This window comes from Oncorhynchus tshawytscha, linkage group LG17 (genome assembly GCF_018296145.1).
Source record: "Oncorhynchus tshawytscha isolate Ot180627B linkage group LG17, Otsh_v2.0, whole genome shotgun sequence".
Classification (NCBI taxonomy): Eukaryota; Metazoa; Chordata; class Actinopteri; order Salmoniformes; family Salmonidae; genus Oncorhynchus; species Oncorhynchus tshawytscha.
The window spans coordinates 4,330,599-4,348,787 of record NC_056445.1 but is presented as its reverse complement, the minus strand read 5'-3'; the positions used below and the strand labels follow the sequence as shown (position 1 = coordinate 4,348,787).

Below are 18,189 nucleotides of genomic sequence, written 5' to 3'. Positions count from 1 at the left end.
CTCTCACAATTGTTTATCTGTATCCTATGTTCAGGCCCTGGAGGACTTAGTGAACCGTCGTCTGGGCACAGAGGCCAGTGTTCTGTATGGCTCCAGACTGAGCAGGCGTCTCACCCTGGCCAGAGTACAGCTCATACTGGCCCTCAGCTCCACCATACACTCCCTGCCTGAACCTCAAGGTAACAATATAGTACTCTAACAGATGTTTTTTCCTCCAGATTTCTTTTTTTAACCTTCATTTAAGCAGGGAGTGAAGTATGCTAAGACCAGTCTCTTGAAGATTAGTCCTGCATGAACACATCAATAAACAACAATTACACTATACCTATCTATATACAGTGAACAGAAATATAATTGCAACAATTTCTAAGATTTTACTGAGTTACAGTTCGTAGAAGGAAATCAGACAATTTAAATAATTTAATTAGGCCCTACTCTCTGGATTTCATGCTGAAACATGAAGTGAGGGTGGCAGATGAATGGCACGACCATGGGCTTCAGGATCTCATCATGGTATCTCTGTGCATTCAAATTGCCATCGATAAAATACAATTGTGTTCGTTGTCTGTAGTTTATGCCTGCTTATACCATAACCCCATAACCGCCACCATAGGGCACTCTTTTCACAAAGTTAACATCAGCAAACCGCTCGCCCACACAACGCCATACATGTTATCTGCCCGATACAGTTGAAACAGAGATTAATCTATGGAGAGCACACTTCTCCAGTGTGCCAGTGGCCATCAAAAAGGTGAGCATTTGCCCATTAAAGTCGGTTATGAAGCCAAACTGCAGTCAGGTCAAGACTCTGGTGAGGACGATGAGCACACAGCTGAGACAGTTTCTGACAGTTTGTGCAGACATCCTTCAGTTTTGCAAACCCACAGTTTCATCAGCTGTCTAGGTGGCTGGTCTCAGATGATCCCGCAGGTGAAGAAGCCGGATGAGGAGGTCCTGGGCTGGCGTGGTTACACGTGGTCTGCGGTTGTGAGGCCGGTTGGACGAACAGCCAAATTCTCTAAAACAACGTTGGAGACGGCTTATGGTAGAGAAATTAACATTAAATTCTCTGGCAACAGCTCTGGTGGCCATTCCTGCAGTCAGCATGCCAATTGCACACTACCTCAAAACTTGAGACATCTGTTACATTGTTGTGTGCACATTTTATTGTGGCCTTTTATTGTCCCCAGCACAAGGTGCACCTGTGTAATGATCATGCTGTTTAATCAGCTTCTTGATATGCCACACCTGTTACGGTTTTCTTGTGGTGAAGGAGAGTCGGACCAAAATGCAGCGTGTAGATTGCGATCCATGTTTAATCAACAAAACGTAAACACGAATCAATACAAACACTACAAAACAAATAAACGTAACGAAAACCGAAACAGCCTATACTTGTGTCAACTAACACAGCGACAGGAACGAAGACACTAAGGACAATCACCCACGACAAACTCAAAGAATATGGCTGCCTAAATATGGTTCCCAATCAGAGACAACGATAAACACCTGCATCTGATTGAGAACCACTCCAGACAGCCATAGACTTTGCTAGATAACCCCACTAGCTACAATCCCAATACATACACACCAAAATCCCAAGACAAAACACACCACAATACAAAAACCCCATGCCACACCCTGGCCTGACCCAATACATGAAGAAAAACACAAAATACTTAGACCAGGGCATGACAGAACCCCCCTAAGGTGCGGACTCCCGAACGCACCGCAAAACAATAGGGAGGGTCCGGGTGGGCGTCTGTCCATGGTGGCGGCTCCGGCGCGGGACGTGGAACCCACTCAGTCAATGTCTTAGTCCCCTCTCCTCGCGTCCCTGGATAGTCCACCCTCGCCGCCGACCATGGCCTAGTAAGTCCTCACCCAGAACCCCACTGGACTGAGGAGCAGATCGGGACTGAAGGACAGCTCGGGACTGAGGCAGCTCGGGACTGAGGGGAAGCTCGGGAGTGAGAGAAAGCTCGGGAGTGAGAGAAAGCTCGGGAGTGAGAGAAAGCTCGGGAGTGAGAGGAAGCTCAGGAGTGAGAGGAAGCTCAGGAGTAAGAGGAAGCTCAGGAGTGAGAGGAAGCTCAGGCAGGTAGGTAGATCTACCAGATCCTGGCTGGCTGGTGGTTTCAGCAGATCCTGGCTGACTGGCAGATCCTGGCTGACTGGCGGATCCTGGCTGACTGGCGGATCCTGGCCGACTGGCAGTTCTGGCAGATCCCGGCTGACTGGCGGATCTGGAAGAGTCTGGCTGACTGGCGGATCTGGAAGAGTCTGGCTGACTGGCGGATCTGGAAGAGTCTGGCTGACTGGCAGATCCTGGCAGACTGAAAGATCTGGCTGCTCCATGCTGACTGGCGGCTCTGGCTGCTCCATGCTGACTGGCGGCTCTGGCTGCTCCATGTAGGCTGACAGCTCTGGCGGCTTCTTACAGACTGGCAGCTCTGGCGGCTCCGTGCAGACTGGCAGCTCCTTGCAGACTGGCAGCTCCGTGCAGACTGGCAGCTCGGGCTGCTTCATGCAGACTGACAGCTCTGGCTGCTCCATGCAGACTGACATCTCCTTGCAGACTGACAGCTCTGGCAGCTCCATGCAGACTGTCAGCTCTGGCTGCTCCATGCAGACTGACAGCTCTGGCTGCTCCATGCAGACTGACAGCTCTGGCTGCTCCATGCAGACTGACAGCTCTGGCTGCTCCATGCAGACTGACAGCTCTGGCTGCTCCATGCAGACTGGCAGCTCTGGCTGCTCCATGCAGGCTGGCAGCTCTGGCTGCTCCATGCAGGCTGGCAGCTCAGGCTGCTCCATGCAGGCTGGCAGCTCTGGCTGCGCTGAACAGGCAGGAGACTCCAGCAGCGCTGTAGAGGAGGAAGGCTCTGGCAGCGCTGAACAGACAGGAGACTCCGACAGCGCAGGAGAGGAGAAAGGCTCCGGCAGCGCTGGAGAGGCGAGGCGCACTCTAGGCCTGATGCGTGGTGCTGGTACTGGTGGTACTGAACCGAGGACACGCACAGGAAGCCTGGTGCGGGGAGCTGCTACCGGAGGGCTGGGGTGTGGAGGTGGTACTGGATAGACCGGACCGTGCAGGCGCACTGGAGCTCTTGAGCACCGAGCCTGCCCAACCTTACCTGGCTCGATGCCCACTCTAGCCCGGCCGATACGAGGAGCTGGAATATACCGCACCGGCTATGCACCCGCACTGGGGACACCGTGCGCACCACTGCATAACACGGTGCCTGCCCGGTCTCTCTTGCCCCCCGGTAAGCACAGGGAGTTTGCGCAGGTCTCCTACCTGGCGTGGCCATACTCCCTGTGAGCCGCCCCCCAAGAAATTTTTGGGGCTGACTCCCGGGCTTCCTTGCCAACCGTGTTCCCTCGTATCGCCGGCTCCTCTCTCCGGCTGCCTCTGCTCTCCTAAGTGCCTCCACCTGTTCCCATGGAAGGCGATCCCTTCCCGCCAGGATCTCCTCCCATGTGTAGCAACCCTTGCCATCCAATATATCGTCCCATGTCCAATCCTCATTGCGCCGCTGTTGCTGCCTTTGTTGCCTCTCCTGTGGCTCCTGCCTGTTGACACGCTGCTTGGTCCGTTTGTGGTGGGTGATTCTGTTACGGTTTTCTTGTGGTGAAGGAGAGTCGGAACAAAATGCAGCGTGTAGATTGCGATCCATGTTTAATCAACAAAACGTAAACACGAATCAATACAAACACTACAAAACAAATAAACGTAACGAAAACCGAAACAGCCTATACATGTGTCAACTAACACAGCGACAGGAACGAAGACACTAAGGACAATCACCCACGACAAACTCAAAGAATATGGCTGCCTAAATATGGTTCCCAATCAGAGACAACGATAAACACCTGCCTCTGATTGAGAACCACTCCAGACAGCCATAGACTTTGCTAGATAACCCCACTAGCTACAATCCCAATACATACACACCAAAATCCCAAGACAAAACACACCACAATACAAAAACCCCATGCCACACCCTGGCCTGACCCAATACATGAAGAAAAACACAAAATACTTAGACCAGGGCGTGACAACACCTGTCAGGTGGATGGATTATCTTAGCAAAGGAGAACTGCTCACTAACAGGGATGAAACAAATTTGTGCACAAAACCTGAGAAATTAGCTTTTTGTTTGGGTGGAACATTTCAGGGACCTTTTCGTTCAGCTCATGAAACATGATACCAACACTTTACATGTTGAGTTTATATTTTTGTCCAGTGTATATACAAATAAATGACACAATACAATACTGATAAATCAAGAGTTCAGAAAATCATTCCACTTAACTCTTTCATCAGTATATTTTCATTAGAATGAACTTGTGGACATTTCCCCCCTAATGTTTGTTTGTGTCTATCTTCAAATCAAATCAAATCAAATTTATTTATATAGCCCTTCGTACATCAGCTGATATCTCAAAGTGCTGTACAGAAACCCAGCCTAAAACCCCAAACAGCAAGCAATGCAGGTGTAGAAGCAAGTCAGGGACATGAAGGAGATTCAAGACTTTTGATTAACAGTTCTGAACAGCTATGGCAGGGTGATGCACAGTAGGACTGTATAATATTGTTTGTTGATATTCTCCAGATATCTCAGATGGGGCGGTGCATTGCAGTGTTGTGAGGAGGACATCCAGTACCCCAGGTATCCCTAACTCTCCCCCCGGGGAGAGGGATAGTGACAGTGACAAATCACACAGTGGCTCCCCTACCAGGAAGACCAGGGAGCCCAAAGGACTGCACATTGACCCCCAGAAAGACAAGCTCACCCTCAGCAAATTCAAGGTGTGTGTCTCTCTGTAGAGTGTACATTAGGTGAAATAGAAAGTCATTAGGTGACATTTGTTTAGCACTTTCACCTTTTTTGTATTCTTCCGAAGATGGATTCATTTAAGTATATATTTGCATCTCTGCCTTCTTGGATTTTTCCTTTTCGTAGTTTTAGAACCTTTTGCACTCCACATTAGGTGACATCCACCAAACCATCCACTAGTCATGTTTTTTAAAGTCATTTTTAAATGTTTACTCTTAAGAATGGCATATCTGATTGATTCAGCCTGAAGTCACTGTGGAAAAGAGCATCTGTTAAAATGCTAAAGTATAACTTGCATTTTCTTAACCTCTCTTCTCTCCTGTAGGCGTTACTGCTAAGAGAGGTGTGTCGTCTCCTGAGCCCCCAGCTGCAGCTCTGTCTTTCCTCTCAGCTCCACTCTGACCCTGAGGAACTGGAGCTGGCTATAGACACCTACCTGCTACTGTCTAACCTCTACCTGCAGCAAGGCAAAACCGCTTACAGGTGAGGTAAAGGACTGTATCTTGTGTATAAATGTGTTTGTATTCATCCATACATTCCTCCATCCATCCACCCATCTATTAAAATTCTGTCTGTTTATTCTTTGCAGTGCTGACATGGCAGTGTCTGCTATGAGTCTGCTCCAGAACTCTCCCATCACTCTGAGGGGAAGCCCCTCCCCTGTCCACAGACCCCTCTCCTCCTCCCTCAGAAGACAGTCCAGACCTAAGAGTGAACAGGTACCTACAATCACCTTGTAATTACCTCTCTTAACTGTACCACAAAATGCTTTTTGCATAGCTAGAGTTTTCAGAATTGTCTTTTGACTAACAAAAAGAAAGTCATTTTATTTTGGTTTATGTCATGACTCAAAAGGAACCATTTGGGAAATTTGGTTCCTCATATTCCCCCTGCCAATCAGACCCAGCCAAGACCTAGAGGTGTGTGTGTGTGTGTGTGTGTGTGTGTGTGTGTGTGTGTGTGTGTGTGTGTGTGTGTGTGTGTGTGTGTGTGTGTGTGTGTGTGTGTGTGTGTGTGTGTGTGTGTGTGTGTGTGTGTGTGTGTGTGTGTGTGTGTGTGTGTGTGTGTGTGTGTGTACCCTCCCCAGGGCAGTATAAGGGAGGCTGAGCACCATGCCCCCAGTCCACAGCCAGGTGACTGTCCCCAGGTAGTAGAGGCCAGAGAGAGGATGGAACGGGCTCTGTGGCTCCGCTGTAGACTGGCTGTGGTACGCAGTCTGGTCGCACACATCCCTGGCACTGCCATCTACCCAGGTACTTGTGTGTATGTGTTGATATTAACGCTTGTCCTCTTACCCAGGGCAAGTAAAAAAAAATATATTTTTAAAAAAGGCGAACAAGCAGATTATAGATTTAAGTTGTCCGAATGGACAAGTGAAAAAAATCACGCAAAAATCGCAATATCAAATAATTAGGATACACCGATCAGAATTGGATCAAAGTGTCCTCCGGATGCGATGTGTTAATTATTGTGGGCATGCATTGACAGGCACAAGCGGTCTTTCAATCATGCAGTCGCGAGATTAGTTTTGAGATCAAAGCCAGCTTAGCTGCGTGTGCACATTGTCTCATATTCATTGCTAGTTATTGAGTTATTTGTCCAGTTATAGCACATTTGTGGTCAGCAATGACAACCCTGGAAAAGTCATGGTGTACATCACCTGCGTGTGTGCCAGTGGGTGTTGTCAGAGGAGAGAGAGAGCGAGAGACATTGTGCAACAGCCAATTCAAAACATATTGTGTAGTTTGGCAGGTTAACTATTTAGCGTGTAGCATGTACTAATGTCATTGTCATGTCTGATGTCGTAAAATAACTTTCCACCGGCACGCGTGTACAACCGCAAATGGCCAACACACAGTTGATACGTGTGTTGAAGTACAACCGCAAATAGCCAACACACAGTTGATACGGGTGTTGAAGTACAACCCCAAATGGCCAACACACAGTTGATACGGGTGTTCGAGTACAACTGCAAATGGCCAACACACAGTTGATACAGGTGTTGAAGTACAACCGCAAATAGCCAACACACAGTTGATACGGGTGTTGAAGTACAACCCCAAATGGCCAACACACAGTTGATACGGGTGTTCAAGTACAACCCCAAATGGCCAACACACAGTTGATACAGGTGTTGAAGTACAACCGCAAATGGCCAACACACAGTTGATACGGGTGTTGAAGTACAACCCCAAATGGCCAACACACAGTTGATACGGGTGTTCAAGTACAACCCCAAATGGCCAACACACAGTTGATACAGGTGTTGAAGTACAACCGCAAATGGCCAACACACAGTTGATACGGGTGTTCAAGTACAACCCCAAATGGCCAACACACAGTTGATACGGGTGTTCAAGTACAACCGCAAATGGCAAGCACACAGTTGATACGGGTGTTGAAGTACAACCCCAAATGGCCAACACACAGTTGATACGGGTGTTGAAGTACAACCCCAAATGGCCAACACACAGTTTATACGGGTGTTGAAGTACAACCCCAAATGGCAAGCACACAGTTCATATGGTTGCACAGTTGATGAAGCCAATGCTGCATACTCCAGTTTTAAAACCGTCTCTCAAGTGCTCAAAATTGTCTAGGATTCTCCTCTATTCAATACTGGCCATGTAATTCTGACAAAGCTAAAATAATATTATTAGAATAGCCTAATTGAGAAGTAGCCGAACTCCTATGCTGTCATCATCTCCCCTGAACACTGAATATTTTAGCCTTACAAATAGATCAATATCTTAGTTAGCTACCTCGCCCACTGTGGCCATTTAATCCCTGATTCATTGAATGAGGGAATTATTTTATAAAAACAAAAGTATTTGGTTGTAATTGTAATGTTGCAGGGTGGCCAACCATCCTCCAGGAGAGCTACTGGGTGTGCAGGCTTTTGCTCCAGTCCTGCTCAACCACACCACATTGTAAAAAATGAGCTGCTCAACAGCACCTTGATAAACTGACTGGTTTGTTTGAGCAGGGTTGGGTTAAAAGCCTGGACACCCAGTAGCTCTTCAGATGGAGAGTTGACGACCACACGTGTTTGATACAGTAACCTATTACTGCAGTATTTTACTTTGTGGGGAGTGTCTTTCTCAGGGCCACAACGGCAGGAGATATATTACATGGTACCAGGGACCAGCAGCCTTCCATTGTCAATACCAGTGATAATAATGAATGCTATTTTGTGAAGTGGTTTCTTGCATCATATAACACCTTTTTGGCCCATGGTGTTAGACCATTTTTTGGGGCGGGACAATTGACTTGAGCTTTCAGGCAAGTAAAAAATCAGTCCTACTTGTCCAAAGGACAAGTGGCTAAAAAAGTGAATGTCAAGCCCTGCACCTCATATCGACTTACACTCCAACTCTTTATTTTATTCTATTGTTGCTCTGTATGTGTATGGTACATTTCCCCCTAAATACAATGCATTCGCAAAGTATTCAGACCCCTTCACCTTTTCCACATTTTGTTACATTAGAGCTTTTTTTCTAAAATGGATTACGTAATGTTTCCCCCTCATTAACCTTTACACAATAACCCATAATAACAAAGCAAAAACGAATGTTTACATTTAAAAAATATTAAAAACATATTTACGTAAGTATTCAGACCATTTGCTATGAGTCTAGAAATTGAGCTCAGGTGCATCCTGTTTCCATTGATCATCCTTGAGATGTTTCTACAACTTGATACATTTAATTGATTGGACATGATTTGGAAAGGCACACACCTGTCTATATAAGGTCCCACAGTTGACAGTGCAGAGCAAAAACCAAGCCATGAGGTCAAAGGAATTGTCCGTAGAGCTCAGAGACAGGATTGTGTCGAGGCACAGATCTGGGGAAGGGTACCAAAACATTTATGCAGCATTGAAGGTCCACAAGAACACAGTGGCCTCCATAATTCTTAAATGGAAGAAGTTTGGAACCACCAAGACTCTTCGTAGAGCTGGCCGCCGGGCCAAACTGAGCAATTGGGGAGAAGGGCCTTGGTCAGGGAGGTGACCAAAAACCCAAGTTCCTCTGTGGAGAACCTTCCAGAAGGTCAACCAACGCTGCAGCACTTCACCAATCAGGCCTTTATGGTAGAGTGACCAAATGGAAACCACTCTTCAGTAAAAGGCACATGACATCCCACTTGGTGTTTGCCAAAAGGTCTCTAAAGGACTCAGACCATGAGAAACTATTTTCTCTGGTCTGATGAAACCAAGTGTGAACTCTTTGGCCTGAATGGCAAGCGTCACTTCTGGAGGAAACTTGGCACCATCCCTACAGTGAAGCATGGTGGTACAGCGACGCTCCTCATCCAACCTGACAGAGCTTGAGAGGATCAACAGCGGAGAATGGGAGAAACTCCCCAAATACAGGTGTGTCAAGCTTGTAGCGTCATACCCAAGAAGACTCAAGGCTGTAATTGCTGCCAAAGGTGCTTCAACAAAGTACTGAGTAAAGGGTCTGAATACATTCAGTTTTGTATTTTTATAAATTTGCAAACATTTCTACAAACCAGTTTTTGCTTTGTTATTATGGGGTATTGGTATTGTAAAGGTTGATGAGGGGGGATGACGTAACAAAATGTGGGAAAAGTCTTGGGTCTGAAAACTTTCCGAATGCTTATATGTATCTTAAAAAAGGCAGGACAGGTTACATTTAGGTATGTGCGTGTCTTACACTATCCTGTGTGTGTGCGTAGGTATGGACAGCAGTGTGGAGGCCACCAAGCTGTTGAAGGAGGGTCTACAGGAGGCTGAGGTGTGGGGAGACCCAGACACCAGAGCCCTGTTTCTCCTCCAAGGGGCTAGATTGGACACACACAGAGGACTGCCCCGCGAGAACAGCACCTCACTGCTACAGGTAGCTAACACACACACACACGCGAGTACCTTACTGCTACAGGTCAGATACAAAGACACACTCTCACATTACAATAGTGCTGTCACGATACCAGAATTGGATTAGGTATTACCAGGTTTAGTCTCACAATACTCAATGCCAAAATGATACTCAATAGCACAGCAAAAAAAGAGGATAATTTATTTTGTAGAAATATCCATATTTACAATGAGCATATTATTCAACTGTATGTACGATAGTTGAATTCCTTTGTCTCTTCATCTCCCGCTCTTTCTCCCCCCCCCCTTTTATTGTCTAACAAGCCATATCATATCGGGTTAGTCCAATAGGGACGTATCATTGTCTAACAAGCCGTCATATCGGGTTAGTCCAATAGGGACGTATCATTGTCTAACAAGCCGGCATATCAGGATAGTCCAATAGGGACGTATCATTGTCTAACAAGCCGTCATATCGGGTTAGTCCAATAGGGACGTATCATTGTCTAACAAGCCGTCATATCGGGTTAGTCCAGTAGGGACGTATCATTGTCTAACAAGCCGTCATATCGGGTTAGTCCAATAGGGACGTGTCATTGTCTAACAAGCCGTCATATCGGGTTAGTCCAGTAGGGACGTATCATTGTCTAACAAGCCGTCATATCGGGTTAGTCCAATAGGGACGTATCATTGTCTAACAAGCCGTCATATCGAGTTAGTCCAATAGGGACGTATCATTGTCTAACAAGCCGTCATATCGGGTTAGTCCAATAGGGACGTATCATTGTCTAACAAGCCGTCATATCGAGTTAGTCCACTAGGGACGTATCATTGTCTAACAAGCTTTTATATCGGGTTAGTCCAATAGGGACGTATCATTGTCTAACAAGCCATCATATCGGGTTAGTTCAATAGGGACGTATCATTGTCTAACAAGCCGTCATATCGAGTTAGTCCACTAGGGGCGTATCATTGTCTAACAAGCCGTCATATCGAGTTAGTCCACTTGGGACGTATCATTGTCTAACAAGCCGTCATATCGAGTTAGTCCACTAGGGACGTATCATTGTCTAACAAGCTTTTATATCGGGTTAGTCCAATAGGGACGTATCATTGTCTAACAAGCCATCATATCGGGTTAGTTCAATAGGGACATATCATTGTCTAACAAGCCGTCATATCGGGTTAGTCCAGTAGGGACGTATCATTGTCTAACAAGCCGTCATATCGGGTTAGTCCAGTAGGGACGTATCATTGTCTAACAAGCCGTCATATCGGGTTAGTCCAATAGGGACGTATCATTGTCCAACAAGCCGTCATATCGGGTTAGTCCAATAGGGACGTATCATTGTCTAATAAGCCGTCATATCGGGTTAGTCCAATATGGACGTATCATTGTCTAACAAGCCGTCATATCGGGTTAGTCCAATAGAGACGTATCATTGTCTAACAAGCCGTCATATCAGGTTAGTCCAATAGGGACGTATCATTGCATTGTTGTGAAGAAGGTATCAGGGCGCCCAAGAAAGTCCAGCAAGCACCAGGACCGTCTCCTAAAGTTGATTCAGCTGCGGGATCGGGGCACCACCAGTAAAGAGCTTGCTCAGGAATAGCAGCAGGCAAGTGTGAGTGCACGCACAGTGAGGTGAAGAATTTTGGAGGATGGCCTGGTGTCAAGAAGGGCAGCAAAGAAGCCACTTCTCTACAGGAAAAACATCAGGGACAGACTGATATTCTGCAAAAGGTACAGGGATTGGACTGCTGAGGACTGAGGTGAAGTCCTTTTCTCTGATATATCCCCTTTCCGATTGTTTGGGGCATCTGGAAAAAAGCTTGTCCGGAGAAGACAAGGTGCGCGCTACCATCAGTCCTGTGTCATGCCAACAGTAAAGCATCATGAGACCATTCATGTGTGGGGTTGCTTCTCAGCCAAGGGAGTGGGCTCACTCACAATTTTGCAGAAGAACACAGCCATGAATAAAGAATGGTACCAACACATCCTCCGAGAGCAACTTCTTCCAACCATCCAGGGACAGTTTGGTGATGAACAATGCCTTTTCCAGCATGATGGAGCACCTTGCCATAATGCAAAAGTGATAACTAAGTGGCTCGGGGAACAAAACATCGATATTTTGGGTCTATGGCCAGGAAACTCCCCAGACCTTAATCCCATTGAGAACTTGTGGTCAATCCTCAAGAGGCGGGTGGACAAACAAAAACCCACAAATTCGGACAAACTCCAAGCATTGATTATGCAAGAATGGGCTGCCATCAGTCAGGATGTGGCCCAGAAGTTAATTGACAGTATGCCAGGACAGATTGCAGAGGTCTTGAAAAAGAAGGCTCAACACTGCAAATATTGACTCTTTGCATCAACTTCATGTAATTGTCAAGAAAAGCCTTTGACACTTATGAAATGCTTGTAATTATACTTCAGTTATCCATAGTAACATCTGACAAAAATATCTAAAGACACTTAATCAGAAAACTTTGTGAAAATTAATATTTGTGTTTCACGGCTGTTGAAAGATGAGGACCAATGTGCAGCGTGTTGTGTGTACATTTTCTTTATTAAATCAAAATGACGCCGAACAAAACAATAAACACTACAAAAACAAACCAAGAAGCTCAACGGCTATGTGCCCTAAACAACAGTCAACTTCCCACAAACACAGGTGGGAAAAAGGTTACCTAAGCATGGTTCCCAATCAGAGACAACGATAGACAGCTGTCCCTGATCGAGAACCATCCCTGGCCAAAACATAGAAAATCATAGAAACACAAAACATAGAATGCCCACCCCAACTCACGCCCTGACCAAACCAAAATAGAGACATAAAAAGGATCTCTAAGGTCAGGGCGTGACATTGTGTCATTCTCAAAACTTTTGGCCACGACTGTACTGTGTGTGTGTTTATGTATTTCTGTGTGATTATTTAGTTAGTAAATAAATAAATAATCCAATTTGTGTATTGCTGATTTATCATGGAGACTAGGGTTTGTGCAGATTTATAGGATACTACGATGAGGTAATAATGAATGGAAGTCAATGATGTTCAAAATTAGATTGATGAGGTAATAATGATAATTCATGGATGGAAGTCAACAACGTTCAGAATGAGACTGATGAGGTCAATTCTAATTAATGGATGGAAGTCAATGATGTTCAGAATGAGACTGATGAGGTGATATTGATACTTAATGGATGGAAGTCAACAACGTTCAGAATGAGACTGATGAGGTAAATTATAATTAATGGATGGAAGTCAACAACGTTCAGAATGAGACTGACGTAAATTATAATTAATGGATGGGCGTCAACAACGTTCAGAATGAGACTGTTGAGGTAAATTATAATTAATGGATGGAAGTCAATGATGTTCAGAATGAGACTGATAAGGTAAATCATAATTAATGGATGGAAGTCAACGACATTCCGAATGAGGCTGATGAGGTAATAATGATAATTAATGGATGGAAGTCAATGACGTTCAGAATGAGACTGATGACATAATAATGATTAAAAATGAATGACTAAAAATTATAACGATATATTTATATCTGTAGAATTAATTTGGGAAACGGTAACTAATTAAACAAACTTTTTCCATGGTGCCCCAAGATTGCTAATGACTTTATTGTTACATGAGTAATTTAATCGCGCAATAATTTGATGTGGTATGTAATTATTTGATACAATAATCGTCATTGCATTAATGGTACTAACGTCACAACACCATCCTCCTTGACAACATACCAACAGTTTGAGCTACCCAAAAGGTACCAATTGGATGGCTCTATCCTCAACATTTCAAGCTAGCTTGTGGAGCAGGTTAGTTTTGAAGGATTAGTTCCCATTGAAGCTGAAAGGTACATTCTTAATTAACTCTGTTACGGTTGTATGTGATCATGTATTAGTATATGTCTGTCATTCCTCTCGTGAACCCCCTGCTCTCGGCACAACTCATTAATGTCGACTCTCTATCTTAGAACATGGTACTCCTTGCTGTCCCCAGTCCACCTGGCCATGCTGCTGCTCCAGTTTCAACTTCCACCTGACTGTGCTGCTGCTCCAGTTTCAACTGTTCTGCCTTATTATTATTCGACCATGCTGGTCATTTATGAACATTTGAACATCTTGGCCATGTTCTGTTATAATCTCCACCCGGCACAGCCAGAAGGGGACTGGCCACCCCACATAGCCTGGTTCCTCTCTAGGTTTCTTCCTAGGTTTTGGCCTTTCTAGGGAGTTTTTCCTAGCCACCGTGCTTCTACACCTGCATTGCTTGCTGTTTGGGGTTTTAGGCTGGGTTTCTGTACAGCACTTTGAGATATCAGCTGATGTACGAAGGGCTATATAAATAAATTTGATTTGATTTGATTTACTGTAATTGTACTGCTTAGTTTTGCATTCATCATTCTTCAGTGAGACGAGGTGGTAGTACTGGGGGGTTGTCCTCGGTCTCATTCATGAGAAGGAGAGAAAATTGACATGGTCTTATCTATAAGGCATACCAGTATAAATACAGGTATTCTGGTTGGAAATGGGGTGCTTGTAGAGGCAAATAATACATTACTAGGGAGGATACTCTCATGTACATGGAAAGGAAGCCATAGGTGGAGTTGACTCTGTACATCTCCTAATTGAACATCTCACTGGCATCCCAGCCATTAGACTAACACCAGCCATTAGACTAACAAAGTTATACAAGGGAATGGGGGTTAGTGTGTGTGCGTGTGTCTCTGTGTCTCTGTCTGTAGGCTGGAAGCAACTAAATGGAGTCGTGGTCAGTTTTTCCGAAAGGAGGGCGGGGGAGGGCCTTAAATGCTTCGCGGAAGTTAGAATAACAATGATCCAGGGTTTTACCAGCCCTGGTTGCGCAATCGCTATGCTGATAGAATTTAGGGAGTCTTGGGGAGTCTTGTTTTCAGATTAGCCCCCCGTTACAGTCTCTGATGTCTCTCTGGAATGCTACCCTTGCTCGGATTTCATCAACCTTGTTGTCAAGAGACTGGACATTGGCGAGTAGTATGCTAGGGAGCGGTGCGCGATGTGCCCGTCCCCGAAGCCTGACCAGAAGACCGCTTTCTTTGCCCCTTTTACGGCGTCGTTGTTTTGGGTCGCCAGCTGGGATCCGATCCATTGTCCTGGGTGGAAGGCAGAACACAGGATCCGCTTCAGGAAAGTCGTATTCCTGGTCGTAATGATGGTGAGTTGACGTTGCTCTTATATTCAGTAGTTCATCCCGACTGTATGTAATGGAACCTAAGATTACCTGGGGTACCAATGTAATAAATACACACACAATACACAAAAAAAAATAGGAACGCGAAGCGAGGCGGCCATCTCTGTCGGCGCCGGAAGTCAGAGGTAGGGTGAATACGGAGGATACGGGGTGACACAAGACGGACAGCAGTGGAACTCAGAACTCTGGAGATGGGAAAAGGACCAATGAACCGGGAGACAGCTTGCGGGACTCTACCCGAAGGGGCAGATCCCAAGTGGAAAGCCATACCCTCTGCCCAATGCGGTAGCGGGGAGCTGGGGTCAGGCGACGGTCCGCTTGTCGACGATATCTGGAGTTGGTCTTGAGAATAGCTGCCCTGGCTCTTCTCCAGGTACGTCGACAGCGGCGGACAAACATCTGGGCCGAGGGTACGCTGACCTCCTGCTCTTGTTCAGGGAAGAGTGGAGGCTGACACCCCATGGAGCACTCGAAAGGGGAGAGTCCCGTGGCAGAACCAGTTGACGGCTCCACGAAGTGGGGTTGGTTGAGACCAGGCACCTTAAGGTGGCCTCCAGGTCTTGGTTAGCTCGCTCCGACTGACCGTTAGTTTGGGGATGAAATCCGGATGACAGGCTGGCCGACGACCCAATAAGGGTGCAGAATGCCTTCCAGAACTGAGACAAGAATTCAGATCGGAGACCATGTCTACCGGGAGTCCATGGATCCGGAAGACATGCTGCACCATACGCTGGGCCATCTCCTTGGCAGAATGTAGTTTGAGGAGAGGGATGTAATGGGTGTCCTTGGAGAACCAGTCGACTACCGTTAGAATGACAAAGTCCAGAGATATATGAGACCAGGGACGATGAGGAACCGGTAGTGGCTGCAGGAGGCCAGAAGGAGCTTGCCGTCTTGTTTTGAGCACATACAGTGCATGCGGTGACAAAGGCAGAGAAGTCAGGGACCATTGTGGGCCACCAAAAACGTTGTCGAAGGAAGGCTAGTGTACGATGGGACCCTGGATGACAGGACAGCCTGGAGGAATGAGCACATTCCAGGGCCTGGGACCGGACTGGGTTCAGAACAAACAGCCGGTTAGCCGGGCCCCCTTCAGATCCAGGCTGGGAGCGTTCCGCCTCGCGAACCAGGTTCTCAATACCCCAATCCACAGTGGCAGCAAGGCAAGAGGTAGGGAGAATGGTTTTTAGACCCTGGACAGTAGATTAGCGTATACACTAGTAAAAAAAAATGGTAAAGTTGAATCTGGTAAACAGGAGGACCCACCGGGCCTGCCTTGAGTTGAGGCGCTTGGCTGAACGGAGATATTCCAAGTTTTTATGGTTGGTCCAGACCAGGAATGGCTGTTCTGCTCCTTCCAGCCAGTGCCTCCACTCCTCCAACACCATCTTCACCACCAGGAGTTCTCAGTTGCCAACATCGTTGTTCCTCTCAGCAGGATTGAGACGAAGGAACAGGAAAGCACAGGGATGAAGCTTCTGGTCCTGGGCAGATCGCTGGGACAGGATGACCCCCACTCCAACATCCAAATCATCCACTTCCACCACAAATTGATGCGAGGGGTCCGGATGGATGAGGATGGGTGCTGTTGTGAACCGATGATTCAGGTCCACAAAGGCTTTGTCAACAGCTGGATACCATTTGAACAGTACCTTGGGGGAGGTGAGTGCTGAGAGAGGGGCCACCAGAGTGCCTTAATCTCGATTGAAACGGCGGTAGAAGTTTGCAAAACCAAGAAACTGTTGCAACTGCACCCTGGACGTTGGTTTAGGCCAATCCACCACTGCTTTCACCTTTCCAGGATCCATCTAAACATTGCCCTCAGCGGTGAAATATCCCTGAAAGGTGATAGAAGAGTGGTGGAACTCACACTTCTCGGCTTTCACAAACAATTGGTTCTCCAAGATGCGCTGAAGGACCTATCTGACATGGAGTGCATGTTCTTGTGCAGATCGGGGGGAAAAAACAGGATGTCGTCCAGGTAGATTAACACAAACCAGTTTATCATGGCCGAAGTACATCATTGACTAAAGCCTGGAAGACAGCGGGGCGTTTGGTCCAAATGGCATGAGTCCAAATGGCATGACCTGGTACTCATAATGTCCACTGGCTGTGTTGAAGGCTGTCTCCACTCATTCCCCTCGCGTATCCAAACCAGGCATTCCGAAGGTCCAACTTGGAAAACATGGTAGCTCCCTGGGGAGGTTCAAACGCCGAGGAGAGGAGAGGTAGGGTGTAACAATTTTTGACAGTGATATCGTTAAGTCCTCGGTAGTCATTGCACGGGCACAGGGTATCGTCCTTCTTCTCCACAAAGAAAAACCCTGCTCTGGCAGGAGATGCAAACGGACAAACGGCCCCAGTGGCCAGAGAGTCCTCTATGTACTCCTCCATAGCAATGGTCTCTGGTCGGGAGAGAGAGTGCAACCCACCCCGAGGTGTGGTAGTGCCTGGGAGAAGTTCAATGGCACAATCATAAGGACGGTGCGGGGGAAGGGAAGTAGCACGTGCCTTGCTAAACACTTCCAGGAGGTCATGGTATTCCGTGGGCATAAGAGAGACATCCACAGTCTTGCTAACCTCCTGAGGAAGACGACTAGGGGAAGGCTGTGCTGCTTGAAGGAAGTGGGAATGGCAGAATGGACTCCAACCCAGGATGGAGCTTGTGGTCCAGTCAATCACAGGATTGTGCTTTTGGAGCCAGGAAAATCCCAACACAACCGGAACATTGGGAGATGCGATGAGGAGGAATTTTATTGTCTCACTGTGGTTACCAGAAACCCGTAATTGAACGGGCACAGTACTATGGGTGACTTCCAAGAATACCAAGCTCCGAAGTTATTGTGGCATCCATAAGACATTCATCAGCCCCAGAGTCAATGAGAACTCGGGGAGCCTTAGATTGGTCTCCCCACAGCACAAGAGCAAAAAGGGGTGTGCAGGTGATGGGAATTAGGGAGCTCCCAGTCTGACTTACCATAGTACTGGTACCCACTAGAGACAAGGGTTTCCTAATAGGGGCAGATAGCAATAAAATGTCCTGCCCCTCCACAGTACAGACAACAGTTATTATTCATCCTCCGTGAGCGCTCCCAAACTGATAGCCAAGTTCTTCCCAACTGCATAGGCTCAGGAGTATCTCACCTGTCGTAGATTCACGAGAGAGCTCGGGTGATTTCAACGACTCTCGGAAGAGCTGCCTTCAGAATCTTCCGGGTTCCATAGGAGGTGAAGGGGTCCATCAATTTTAATGGTTAAGGCG

At 46.7% G+C, this 18,189-nt stretch overlaps 1 protein-coding gene across 2 annotated transcripts in view; it reads left to right on the top strand.

Annotated features, from left to right (window-relative positions):
* Positions 1–18,189, top strand: part of cfap54 (cilia and flagella associated protein 54) — a 126,815-nt gene that overhangs the window by 93,228 nt on the left and 15,398 nt on the right. For both annotated transcript variants that reach the window (XR_006079195.1, XM_042300038.1), the window contains exons 48-53: positions 35–179; positions 4,617–4,813; positions 5,167–5,324; positions 5,431–5,560; positions 5,929–6,094; positions 9,543–9,703. Coding sequence is in view for 1 of the 2 variants with exons in the window: in XM_042300038.1 (XP_042155972.1) it covers positions 35–179; positions 4,617–4,813; positions 5,167–5,324; positions 5,431–5,560; positions 5,929–6,094; positions 9,543–9,703 (957 nt within the window). In the remaining variant the exon portion in view is untranslated. The remainder of the gene's footprint in view (positions 1–34; positions 180–4,616; positions 4,814–5,166; positions 5,325–5,430; positions 5,561–5,928; positions 6,095–9,542; positions 9,704–18,189) is intronic.